General features: G+C 50.1%; 1 protein-coding gene across 3 annotated transcripts; it reads left to right on the top strand.

Moving 5' to 3' along the window:
• Positions 1–1011: 1011 nt before the first annotated feature.
• On the top strand, positions 1012–7541 carry BMP2 (bone morphogenetic protein 2). 3 transcript variants are annotated; one of them, XM_030946490.1, is made up of 4 exons: positions 1012–1057; positions 1740–2159; positions 2953–3311; positions 5549–7541. In XM_030946490.1, the coding sequence occupies exons 3-4, from the start codon at positions 2960–2962 to the stop codon at positions 6391–6393; spliced, it is 1197 nt and encodes a 398-aa protein (XP_030802350.1). In that variant the 5' UTR covers positions 1012–1057; positions 1740–2159; positions 2953–2959; the 3' UTR covers positions 6394–7541. The 3 variants fall into 3 exon arrangements, with proteins under 3 accessions (XP_030802350.1, XP_030802349.1, XP_030802348.1); XM_030946489.1 differs by lacking the exon at positions 1012–1057 and adding an exon at positions 1491–1584; XM_030946488.1 differs by lacking the exon at positions 1012–1057 and having other exon boundaries at positions 1565–2159.
• The last annotated feature ends 4747 nt before the right edge of the window (positions 7542–12288 follow it).

Genomic DNA, 12288 nt, shown 5'->3' with positions numbered 1-12288 from the left:
CTCTTTAATTACTCTGGTGCAGTTCTGGGGTGGTTTGTTTTGCTGCTGTGTACCTCCCCGGGTGAGCTCCTCATCCTGCAGGGATGTTTCACGGGAATGGCTGGAGTCGTGGTAGGGAAGCCAAGGGAAGAAGGTCCACAGGAGGAATTATTCCAGCCCAAATGTGAATTCCTGTCTCAAATCGGTGTTCTTCCTACACTAAGAAGTAGTGAGATGGAGGGGAAAGGCCGCTCCCAAAGGAGGAGCTGGTAATGGAGCTGTCTCGGTTGTTATTGCTTTCAGTCCTCCTCCGCAGTAATTCAAGGTGTCACAGGCTGGCCGTGCCTTTTGCAAATGAAGCCCCTGAGAGATATTGGGAAGAGGAGGTGGAGCACAGAGCACTTGCCTTGCCGGGAAGGCAGCAGGACCCCGGCTAATGATGGTGTGCCGATGGCTTTGGCTTTGATGAGGACCCTAAATTGCTAGGTGTCGCATACCTATGCAAGGGCCTGGCCCTACCGCAGAGCCCAGGCAGACAAACAAGAGATGGGGCAAAGGACACAGCCCTGCTCGCGAGTTACTCGTTGTATCAGGAGATTTGCCAGCGCCAGGAAAGGGATCGAGGGGATGCAGTTGGGATGGGGAGCACAATCGCGCTGGGTACGGACCCGCCTTCTCCACCCGTGCCACCGCTGTCCTGCTCCGTGGGCGATGCCACAGCTGTCCAGGCTGCAGCCCGGGGAGCCCCGGCCCCGCGGGGAGCGCGGCTCGGCCCCGGGGCAGGTGCGGGGCCGCGGGCGGGCGGTTCGCGCCGGGGCCGCCGTTCCGGGCCGGGCGATCCGCCGCCGTTCCGCCACTGGAGGGCAGCCACATCTTAAAAAAAACCACCCGGCCCAACCCCTCCGCCGCCCGCGCGGGGCTGAGCCCGCATCGGATGCGCCGCGGCAGCGCTGCGGGAGGAGACTTCTCCCGAGTCCGGGCGCTTCTCTTTTGGAGAGGAGAGCGAGGAAACCCCCAGATTTCCAGCCCTCGCCCCTGGCTCGGGCAGCGAGCTCCACGCTCTGGTGGGGGGAGAAAAGTAAATAAGTACATATATGTATTTTTAAAGTAGTTCTAAAGCACCGGGATTCTCCCGGTACCTTACGTGACCTTCGCACCTTACCACCCCGGCAGTCCGGGGCACGGCGTTAATCCGATTTGCGGCGGCGGAGCGCTCGGACTGTACAATGGGTCATTGTTCGACCCGGCCCGGTCCCGTTCTGCCACTGCCGCCCGGAGCGGGACCGGGCGGGCCGGGGGTCTCCCGCATCGGATCAGCCGCCGGTAGCAGAGTTTAACGGGACAGCCGCCCGCCCCGTCCCTCGCCCCGGCGGCACCGCGACCCGGGCGCGGGCGGCAGCCGCGGCGAGGGAGGGAGCGGGCGAGGGAGGAGGGAGGGAAGGAGCGAGGGAGGGAGGCGGCGTCTCCTTTAAAAGCCGTGCGGGGCCGCAGCCCGCTCCCACAGGGCGGCTGTGATTGGCGCGGGCCCCCGAGCCTCCGGGGTCGTGACATCGCCGCGCAACAAAAAGCCCCGGCGGCGGCGGCGGGCGGCCACCCCCGGCCATGGTGCGGTGCGGGGCCGGCGGGGAGCCCGGCGCGTTGCCCTAGCGCGGCCGCTCCACGCGGGACGGCGGCGGGCGGCTCCCCACCCCTTTTTTTTTCTTTTTTTTTTTTTTCTCTTTTATTTACCCTCCTCCCTCCTTTTTCCTTTCTTTTTTAAGGGAGCGGAGACAAGCTTCATCTTGATGTTGCTGCTGGAGTCTCGGTAAATGTCCATCTGTCTGATGAGCGTGATGCAAAGGACATTTTTGAAAAGGAGCCTTTTAACTCCGTAGACACGTAGGGACCCATTCACGGGCAGGCACACACACGCGAGGAGGAGGAAGAAGAAGAAGCAACTTCACGATCGCTGCTTTTAAAAGGGAGAAGCTTTTTCCCTGGCTGGGACTTGCCTTCTGCCTCCTCAACCAGCTGCTAAAAGTATGTTTCCGAGGCGGACTGCACTTCAGAGAACTTCTATTTTCTGCTCGGCAGCTGTAGAGGAGCAGCAGCGAAGTTTGGAGTAACACCAAGTGATGCGGGAAAAACACCCCGAGAGCAGAACACCCTCCTGCAGACACAACCCCTGCTGCTGCACACAGGTATAGCTCCGGCGGTCGCAGATCCGCTGAAAGCCTTCTCGCAGGATGACTCCGTGGGCCACGGCGGAGGTGCTAGAGCTCTGGAAGAGAGAGGGGGGACGGGACACTAATCATAACTATTATTACTGCTATAATAATCCAGCCCAAAGTTTCACGGGGGAGAATGTCATCCTGTGGGTTTGGCTAAGGACGTAGCAGGATATGTACTTTCCTCCTTCCCCTTCTTCCACTCCGCTAAGGGAAAACAGCTCTCCTTTTCCCTCCGCTGCGGGAAGCCGCGGCTCCGCTGCGGGGCAAGCGGAGCCGGCCCCGAGTCCCCGCGGCTCGGCTCAGCGGGGTGTGTGGGGGGAAGCCCGGGGCTCGGGACGAGAGCGCAGAGGGGAGCTGGCTTTGCTGGGCAAAAGCAGCACCTCCCTTTCCCTTCCCGGTGAGCGGTGCCGGCCGCGGCGGCGGGAGGCCCGGCCCGGCGCACACCTGCGCCCCGGCCCCGGCGGTGCCCCCGGCCGCGTCCCCTCCTCCCCTTCACCTCCGCGCTCCTTTGTTGCGGAGCGCCCCGCTCCGCTCCCCCGTCCCGCCTCGCTCCCTTTGATCTCCTGCCACGGGGATTTCGGTGCCGCCGCGCACCTGAAGCGGCCCCTCGGGGGGCTCCGCCGGCCGGTCCGCGGCGGGGGCTCCGCCGGCCATGGCCCGGCGCTGGGGTGGGTCCCACCTGCGGACCGTCCCCGCCCGTCCCCCCCTTCCCCCGGCGCGGTGTCCGCGCTGACTGGCTCCCATCGCCTCCTCCTCCGCGCAGGTTGATCATGGTTGCCGTGACCCGCTCGCTCCTGGCGCTGCTGCTCTGCCAGGCGCTGCTGGGCGGCGCGGCCGGGCTCATGCCGGAGGTGGGTCGGCGGCGCTTCAGCGAGCCGGGCCGCGCCGCCTCGGCCGCGCAGCGCCCCGAGGATCTGCTCAGCGAGTTCGAGCTGCGCCTGCTCCACATGTTCGGGCTGAAGCGGCGGCCCAGCCCCGGCAAGGACGTCGTCATCCCGCCCTACATGCTGGACCTCTACCGCCTGCACGCGGGGCAGCAGCTGGGGCAGCCGGCGGCGCTGAGCTTCCCGCTGGAGCGGGCGGCCAGCCGCGCCAACACCGTCCGCAGCTTCCACCACGAAGGTACGGGCGGGCGGGGGCTCCGCGGGCTGCGGGAGCGGAGGGGAGGGCAGGGCCGGAGGAGGAGCGGGGGGCGGATTCCTGCCGCCGGTACCGCGGGGTTCGCGCAGCGCATCTCCCGGCCGGGTGCGCTGCCCGACGGGCTCTGCCGCGGAGCTCTTGCTCTGCCAACTCCCTTCTCCCCGCTCTCCGTCCGCCGGGCCGCACCCGGTTTATTGACTTTTCCCGCTAAACCAGCGCGACTCCGCGTTAAGCGTTCCCCCAGGTCGCTGCTGTCCTGCGGGGCTAGAAAGCGGGAAAGGCTCCCTAACGCGCGGCTGAGCCGGGCCGCTGCGGAGGTTTCTAATCCCTGCCTAATCCCCGTGAGAGATCAGTGAAACAATCAGCCGCGACATCCTGGGGGCTGCCGTCGAGGAGCGCTGCAGCCCGACCCGCCCGGGCTCACCAAAGGCTCTCACCTGCGAGGCCTCCAGCCGCTCCTTGCGGCGCCTCCTCGCCTGCAGCCCCCGCGAGGCAGCGGTTCTCGGGCCAGACCCTCGCTCCGCAGCCGGGGCCGTTTCCCGGTCCCCGTGGCCGAGGCAGCGGCTGTGGCATTTCCCGGGCCCGTGGGGCGCGTGTCGCTCACGTGCTTTTTTTGGGAAGGTTTCCCCAGGTTGTAATTGCTCCTGGCTGCGGCTCTCCGGAGCTGCCATGCAGTGGCCCCGCTGCTAAAGTGATGAAAACTCATTTTCCCACTGCTTTTAGAGTGAAACTGTGTCAAGAAAAGATATTAATTAGTTTTTAAGTTTCTCAAAGGCGGCGGCCTCTGAGAGGTGGATGTGCCGTTTAGTGGAAAGCTGTTGTGAGGAAGATGAATGGTGCAATCTAACCTCTCCTCATCCCCCTTTCCCTACATGGGAAATAAAACCCTGGCAGCTAATGGGGGATAGCCAGCGCGTGGGTCATTCATGTTAAACCCAAGGATTGTGGACAAGGGGCTGAGTGAGAGAGGAGTTGAAAGGGCAAAGTTGATAAGGTTTAGGCAAATGTAAAAATCTGCAGTTTGAAGTCATCATATGATTACAGCAAAAGCAGATTTTGTTAGAAAATCGATGTTACCATTTTTTTAAAATTTGGAAGAAAATCAGTGTGACTCCTATTTTTTCCCTGAGTTCTCACTGCATTAGTGATTTCTTGAGAGCAGAAATTTGTCTTGTGACCATTCAAAAATATTTGCATATTAGCAAATACTGGTCTGGTCCTGAAATACCATAAGGCTGAGATTTACCTTATACAAAAACTTGTACTGGATTCGGAGGGGAATGGTTACACCACTAAGAATTGCTAATAGCAGGTTTGGCTCCCCCTTAGAAGGTAATTTTTTTTTCCCTTCAGTATGTTTAGCACCAAAGTTAAAAACCATGAGAGAGTTTTATTTTGGGAAATACTTAACTTCTTAATGTCTGTAGCAATAATGTCCTTAGCAAGCCTAGGTATATTGTACTCCTTCTGAAGCTCCATTCTGTTGTTGCTCAAAGGTGGGAATGGCCCACAGTTTAGTGACTCCTTGAATGTTTGGTTGTGGTGGTTTTATAAACTTCTTGTTTTGAGGTGACTTTGTTTCATTATCTCTTTTCCATCCACCTCTATTTCAGCAGTTGAATCTTCCTGCTGCTCTTTGTGGCCCTTTTGGGTAAATACTGGGGCGTGCTTCATGAAGTACCATTATGGATGCTGATACATGATTTTGTGTGGTTAAACACACAAAAATTCATATGTTAAGATTTTTAGGTCACCTAAATTGCAGAGTAATGTTTTTCAGAATGGAGTTTAAGGATTTGATGTTAGAGCTGTATTCTTAGAAAAAATCAGAAATGCAACAGTTACCCAAAACCTCCACCAGTTTTGATAATTCTCCAGTGCTTGAGTTTTTCATTCCTGTCCTTGAAGTCCAAATTAATGCTGTATAGTTCTTGCTTCTAATGATAACTACCTGGAAGGCAAAGGCCACCAGGACCTAATCCAATGTGTAAAATGAATGAAGCATTTTAAACTTCATGCTGTACATTCTTGCACAAACAAACAAACAGGGGACACAGTATTTTCTGCCTGAAAGTCCTTTAGGTCTTGTGTGTCACATGTGGTGGCTGTCATTTGAAAGCTGCCATCAGCAGACAGTCTTACAGGGTTTGATTGTTTGTCTCAGTTTCTGATTTTTTCCTTTTTTCTCTTTTTTGATTTTCCCTGTTTAATCAAATTAGAAGTTTTGGAAGAACTGCCAGAAACGAGTGGGAAAACAGCACGGCGTTTCTTCTTTAATTTAACTTCCATCCCTAGCGAGGAGTCTATCACCTCAGCTGAACTCCAGATTTTTCGGAAACAGGTGCACGGAGCCTTTGAGAACAACAGCAGCTACCATCACCGTATTAATATTTATGAAATTATAAAGCCAGCCACAGCCACCTCTAAGGACCCTGTCACAAGACTTTTGGACACCAGGTTGGTGCATCATAATGCAAGTAAATGGGAAAGTTTTGATGTAACGCCAGCTGTTTTGAGGTGGATTGCACATGGACAACCTAATCATGGGTTTGTGGTAGAGGTGGTTCACTTGGACAAAGAGAACAGTGCCTCCAAGAGGCACGTTAGGATTAGCAGGTCTTTACATCAGGATGAAGATAGCTGGTCTCAGCTCAGGCCATTGTTAGTGACGTTTGGGCATGATGGCAAGGGACACCCGCTCCATAAAAGAGAAAAGCGTCAAGCGAAACACAAACAGCGTAAACGCCACAAATACAGTTGCAAAAGGCACCCGTTGTATGTGGACTTCAATGATGTGGGGTGGAATGACTGGATTGTGGCCCCGCCGGGGTATAGTGCCTTTTACTGCCACGGGGAATGTCCCTTCCCACTGGCAGATCACCTAAACTCAACAAACCATGCCATTGTTCAGACTTTGGTCAATTCAGTGAATTCCAAAATCCCCAAGGCTTGCTGTGTGCCGACAGAACTGAGTGCTATTTCCATGCTCTACCTTGATGAAAATGAAAAAGTTGTATTAAAGAACTATCAAGATATGGTTGTGGAGGGTTGTGGGTGCCGCTAACACAGCAAATATATTAGACAAATGCAAAAAAAAAATAGCTGACACTTTAATATTTCCCAATGAAGACTTTATTTATGTAATGAAATGGAAAGAAAAAAAACACAACTATTTTGAAAATATATTTATGTCTACGAAAAAGTTGGGAAAACAAATATTTTAATCAGAGAAATATTCCTTTAAAGATTTTAAATGTATTTTAGTTGTACATTTTATATGGGTTTAACCCCAGCACATGAAGTATAATGGTCAGATTCTTATTTTGTATTTATTTACTATTATAACCACTTTTTAGAAGAATAGCAAATTTGTATTTATATGTAATCAAAAAAGAAAAAATATAGGGTTTGTACATAATTTTCCAAAATTGTAGCTGTTTCAATTGTGTGTATTTAAGTTGAAAAGAATACATGGAAGGTTACTATGGCAAAGTGCATAGCACATTTGCTTTCTGCTGTGCTACTGTTAAGGTCACAAGTTCAAGTCCAGAAAAAAGTGGATAATCCACTCTGCTGACTTTCAAGATTATATTGTACAATTCTCAGGAATGCTGCAGGGTGGGCTGTCCAATCCATGAGAACTGGCATCCTCTTTATGTGGAACATTTGGATAAGAACCAGACGTTGCTGATCTAGTAGAAATACTGCTATTCCCAACTAATTTGCAGTGTGAATATAAGGGCCAATAGAAATCCTATGGGAGGTGGGGGTTGGGGGGAAGACTGAATCTTTCTAGACCTACAGAAAAGTGAATGTTTGATGTTTCCTTTAAAAGTCCTTCCTCTAAAAGTCCTGGCCAAATATGAAATAATAAAAACTAAAATGTCATCCTTTTTTTTGTGATTATCTATGCTAAAGAGGAATACTTACCTAATTTGTACCAGCCCTTGTCTTTAACAGTTGGAAAAGCCTTGCATACTTCCTCACCTCAGATGAGAGCTCACTTCTGTGGAGTGTTACAGTGAAATTTATCTGCAATTTTTGCCCTACATGCAGCAAGCTGCTGTCATATGCAGCCTCCTCTCTAACCTCAGCTGATGGTTTTGCTGTTTGGCAGATTAGCCTCTCTTCATTTCCAGGGTTTTGTGTTGGAAACCTTTTTTTTTTCTTCCCAAATGTTTAAATCTATTTCAGATAATAAACCACAGAATTCTGATATTTCTTTCTGAGAAGTCCAGTCTGTATGAAAAAATGGTCTACTTGTGCAGTCATCACAACTTGTGCTTGCATCATCTTGCTGGTTTTTGAATCCTTCATGTAAGGGGCAAAGTGGGATTTGCAGGAGGCAAACAGAGCATTAAAGCTGATCCTGATTGTGCCTGTTGCATGTCCCACACCTGGTGTGGCAGGCAGAGCCTGGGGGTGTTGTGTGAAAGTTGTGCTGGAACAGGAGAGCAGAAGGGAGTTTAAATCAGCTTCTTGGTCATCCCCTCGAGCTCTGTGGTGGGTCCAGTTCTCATTTGGTGAACTGTGGCTACACTTCCTGAAGCCATGTGTGCAATGGGCCCTGCAGGGACCTCTCTAAGTCAGCTGTGGGAATCTCTGATTTGGGCCTCCTGATGTTTTGTTAATGAACCCCTCTTTTTTGTCCTGGCCCTCTCCAAACTCCTCCTTTTGTTACCAGAATCATCTGGGTTGCAGCAATGGTACTGACTAGATGGCTTGATCAGAAAGGCCAGCCTGGTGGTGTCTTACAGGTCCTCTTGTAGAGCAATCCTTTACTGCTGCTCATCACAAAAAGCAGAGGGTACGGAGGACAGGAGTGAAAAACTAATTACCTGTTGGCTGCTTCTGGTTTTTTTTTCTTGTGAGCTTAAAAATCTCTTGGGCTCTAAGGCTCTGTGGTGAGATAAAACTGATGTATTTCTTTGTACCAGCAGTGTTTTTAGCAGCTGTCAGAGAACAACCCACCACTCTGCAGTTGGGCTCTGCTTAATTATTTTGAGAGGTAGCTGATGTTGGTCATGCTGATACTGCATAGCAGCTGTGGGCTGGCTGAGTGGACATCTCCAGGTGCTTTTTCAAAACACTGGTGCTGTTTTGGTGGCTGATGTTTTTAGGGATGGAGTATCACACGTGCAGGAGTTTGATTTGCCTTTTGCTTCTTGCCAGCTCTCCTGGTGCTGGATGAGTTTGTGGTGTTGCTTTGGCAAGGTTGTCAGGGCTGCAGTGGAGGTTCAGCAAGGATTTGGTGTTTGTGATGTGTGGTTGTGCAGTCAAGTCAGAGCTGTGTTACTGTACTGTAAAACCTAAGCTTGAGGAAGCTGACAAGTGCTGAAAATTTAATGATGAGCATGAAAGGTGTGATCCCAACCCTGTGAAATTGTAAAGAACCCACAGCACTTCTAACCAGACCCTCGGCTCCAATGCTGTAAAGCTGAAGTCTCACAGCTCCTTCATGTGTGACCAGACTGAGGGAGGCTCTTTACAGAGTGGTGACTGCTTTACTTCTCCTGTAAGGCATGAGAACTCACTGATGCTCATTTTGTTGCCAAAAAATTGGCTACAGCACTTGTCTCTGCATGAGCAGGAGCTGACTCGTGGCATGGTGCCGCATTCCTTGCACAGGCAAACCTCCTGTGCTTGACAAGGAATTGCATCCTCAGTCAAATGTACTGGGAGACCAGTGGATCGCTGCAAACTTGCTAAGACCCCTCTTGTAAGCATTTCTGTAACTGCTTAGTGTTAGCCACAGGATCATCAATTCCATACTGATTTTGAGGAGGAAATATGCAGGTGTCCAGCCCAGCATGTCAATAAATTTCTGCAGAACTGGTTTTGTGATGTACCTTTAAAGCCTTCACCTTCACCTCGCTCTCTAGGTTGGAGGCGTGAGAGTGCTGCACTAAAGGCTTTGCTTAGGACTTAAAGTAAAAGGAACAGAACAAACTTTCACAGATGAGTAGTAGGAAGTTCTCCTAGAGATCAGTTGGGTTCCTGAAGTCTTTTAGACAGAGTTGATGATCAGACAGCCTTTCTGAAAGGTTTGGGCTTTCTGGCATCTTTTGAAAGTCCGGTAATGACTGCTGAATAATGCTAAATACTAAAGGTATGCTGTTAGCACAGCACACTAGTACTTACTTTAGTTCTTTAGTACTTATTAGTATTATAGTGCTCTACAAGGAGAAAAGAGCTTTTTTTCCTCTTAAGAGGAGAAAAAGCAAAATATTTTGAAGGCAAAATTGCCTTTGTTACCCTATAGCTCCTAAACATTTTGCTTCTAGGCACTTAAATGGTCTATATAGGCAGAGATTGTGATAGATAATGTCACCCTTTGTGCATTTCAGATAAGCATCTCTCTAAACACAAATGTGATCAGCATGTCTCCTTGTCCTTTTGAGACTCAGTAGCAGCTTTGTCGAGTGGCTTGATAATTTTTGCGCAAAATTCAGTTGGACTTCTGAGGTCAGCAGCATGTAGAGGAGGATCTTCAGTGGAGGTAAGCTCTCCCGAGAGCATTGGCCATTGCCAGCGAGCAGGGGCTGTCCTGCTGGCTCCCCTGGGCTCACCACAGCCAGCTGGGGACCCCTTCCCTGCCCCTGCAGGGTTTGGGGAGCCACATCCCTGCTCCCCACCAGGCAGGTGGGGCTCACACCCCACCCCACCCCTGAGGCTCAGACAGGAACGTGATTTGTTGTACTCTCAGCTGTGGAGAAGGAGCTCATCCACACTGGGTTTGTGTCAGACCCACTTTGCTACGCTATTAGAAGAGGATAATTATTGAGCTATTTCATTGAATGGTTATTCCTCAGTTGTTGATTTTTGGGGGGGTTTTATTGATTTCAGGAGGCAGCTAATTGCCATATGGCAGCTTGATGTTAATGTTTTATGAAGATCAGGAAACAAAAGTTTATGAAACAAAAGCTTTTGTATAGTAACTGCAGAGTTTCAAGAACTGTTTTATACTTCCTGACAGTGCAGGTCTGGCTTAATGGTTTGTTTTTATTGCTTAAGAGTGTAAACCTTTCTTTAGCCGATGTGTGGAAATTATATCCTCATCCCGCATTACGCATTTCTCATTGCTCATTACTCATTGCTGCTTTCATTGCTGCCATCTGTAATCAGAGCTTTACTGTTTCAGCTGCATGCAAAATGCTCCTATCCTTTGCACAGTGAGATACTTTTCCTTAGCATTCACCCAGCCTTTCAAAAAAAAGAAAAAGGTGGAGGGGGGGTGGGTCAAAAGGAGAAAAAAAAGGGGCAGAAAAACCTACTCTGTCTATATTGTTTTTCTCTGTTTTGGGTGGAGTCTGTGTTAGATTCTGGTTGCTAGATGGTTTCTGTAGTAACAAGCAGAGTAAAATCCAAGCCTGAAAAGGCACTTTTAAAGGTGCCATATCTTGCCTGAAGTATTATTTATCTAATTATGGATATGGAATGTTTAGTTTCTCCTTTATATCAAGGCAAGCCCTTTTGGGAGGGCAGACTGCTGCTATGAGAACTCGATATGTGATCTTAAAACAGGAGAACCACAAATCTTGTTCCCAGTTGACTTAAGCTGCTGAAAATAATAACAAAAAAGCCAAAGGCATTAAATGCATTTTGAAAGATTGCTACAGGCACAGACCACTTTGTTTTTTAGTTACATAGGAAGGGAACAAGAAGCTGGGTTCAGAAGGACACTTGGATTGTACATGTCAGTGCAGTAAGGAGGGTGTTGGATACCAGCAACAGTGGTTTGTTTTGTTAGGCTACTGTGTACAAGGGAAAAATCCCAGCTCCTTCAGAATGTGACTTTGCTGTACTCCAATTTTTTTGTTTGTTTATTTCTCCAAAGAGGTTTTGCAGGTGTGTGAGAAAGCAGGCACACATATGGTTACTGCTTTTGCCTTGCTTAGGCACAAAAAGAATTCTAAAAGTATTTTAAGATTACTGCTTTCCTGTCTCTCCAGTACTAATCCTTCATTACCTGTATTCCTAAGAGCCTTGCCTGCAACAAACAGTAATGGCTTCCTAAGGTGGAGTTTCCTTTTTTTGGAATCCTGTCACCTGTCAGTACCCTTCAGGATTTAGCAACCTTCTGTCCATGAGCCCTGTGAAATGGTCACTTAGAAAAGCAGCTACACTGGCTTTGTCTTGGTTCTGTGTCCTTTGCAGAGAGGACTTTGTCCCAGCCTTCAGCAGGAATCTGACTTTGGGACTGGACTGAAGGGATGCCCCCACTGGGCGCAGCAGGGACACCCCAGAACAGCAGGGACTGGGGTGGAACTTGCCAGAAAGATGAGGGCCAGAGCTCCTTTCCCTCCGTGTCTCCACAGTGCCGTGAAGACGCTCGGCTGGAAAACCTGCCTGGCCTTGTGTTGCCCACCCCAGAGGAGCAGAGGCTGAGCTCTTGTGCCTCTCCAGGGCAGGGAATTTGCAGCAGCCTGGTTCTTGGCTCAGGAGAGGTGGCTTTGCTCTTCACAGCTGGTTCTTGCAGGGCCTTCTGCAAAATAGGCTTGGCTGCCTCCACAGAAATTAGTCCAGAGCCACTGGGCAAGGGCTGCAGTGGAAGGGAGCAGATCAGTAGGGTCAGTCTGAAAAAAGACAGGGATTTCATTGGGGAGGTAGGGAAGTGTTAAAAGCTTCAAAGGGGACTTCAGGTAGAGAGAGCAGAGCAGCAAATTGATAACGTTATGAAAGTTCAGGTTCCCACAACAGCTGGACTGAGGAAGATTTACAATTTAATGAGGCTGATAATCCCATTAGAGATTAAATTAAGAAGGTTTTTCTGGGAGATCACCAAGAAAATTATGGGTATTGTACTGTAGCTTGGCTCATAATGCCAGGGCTGACATGTACTTCTTGCACTGCAGGACACTGTTTCATTCAGTGTGTCTCATTAAAACAAAGCCTTCAACTCCAGCAGCGTTTCACTGCAAACAGAAGCAAATTATTATTATTATTTTTTATTGCTACT

The sequence above is a fragment of the Camarhynchus parvulus genome, chromosome 3, assembly GCF_901933205.1.
Source record: "Camarhynchus parvulus chromosome 3, STF_HiC, whole genome shotgun sequence".
NCBI classification, from domain to species: Eukaryota; Metazoa; Chordata; class Aves; order Passeriformes; family Thraupidae; genus Camarhynchus; species Camarhynchus parvulus.
The sequence above is the reverse complement of the archived record's forward strand: the minus strand, read 5'-3'. Positions and strand labels throughout refer to the sequence as shown.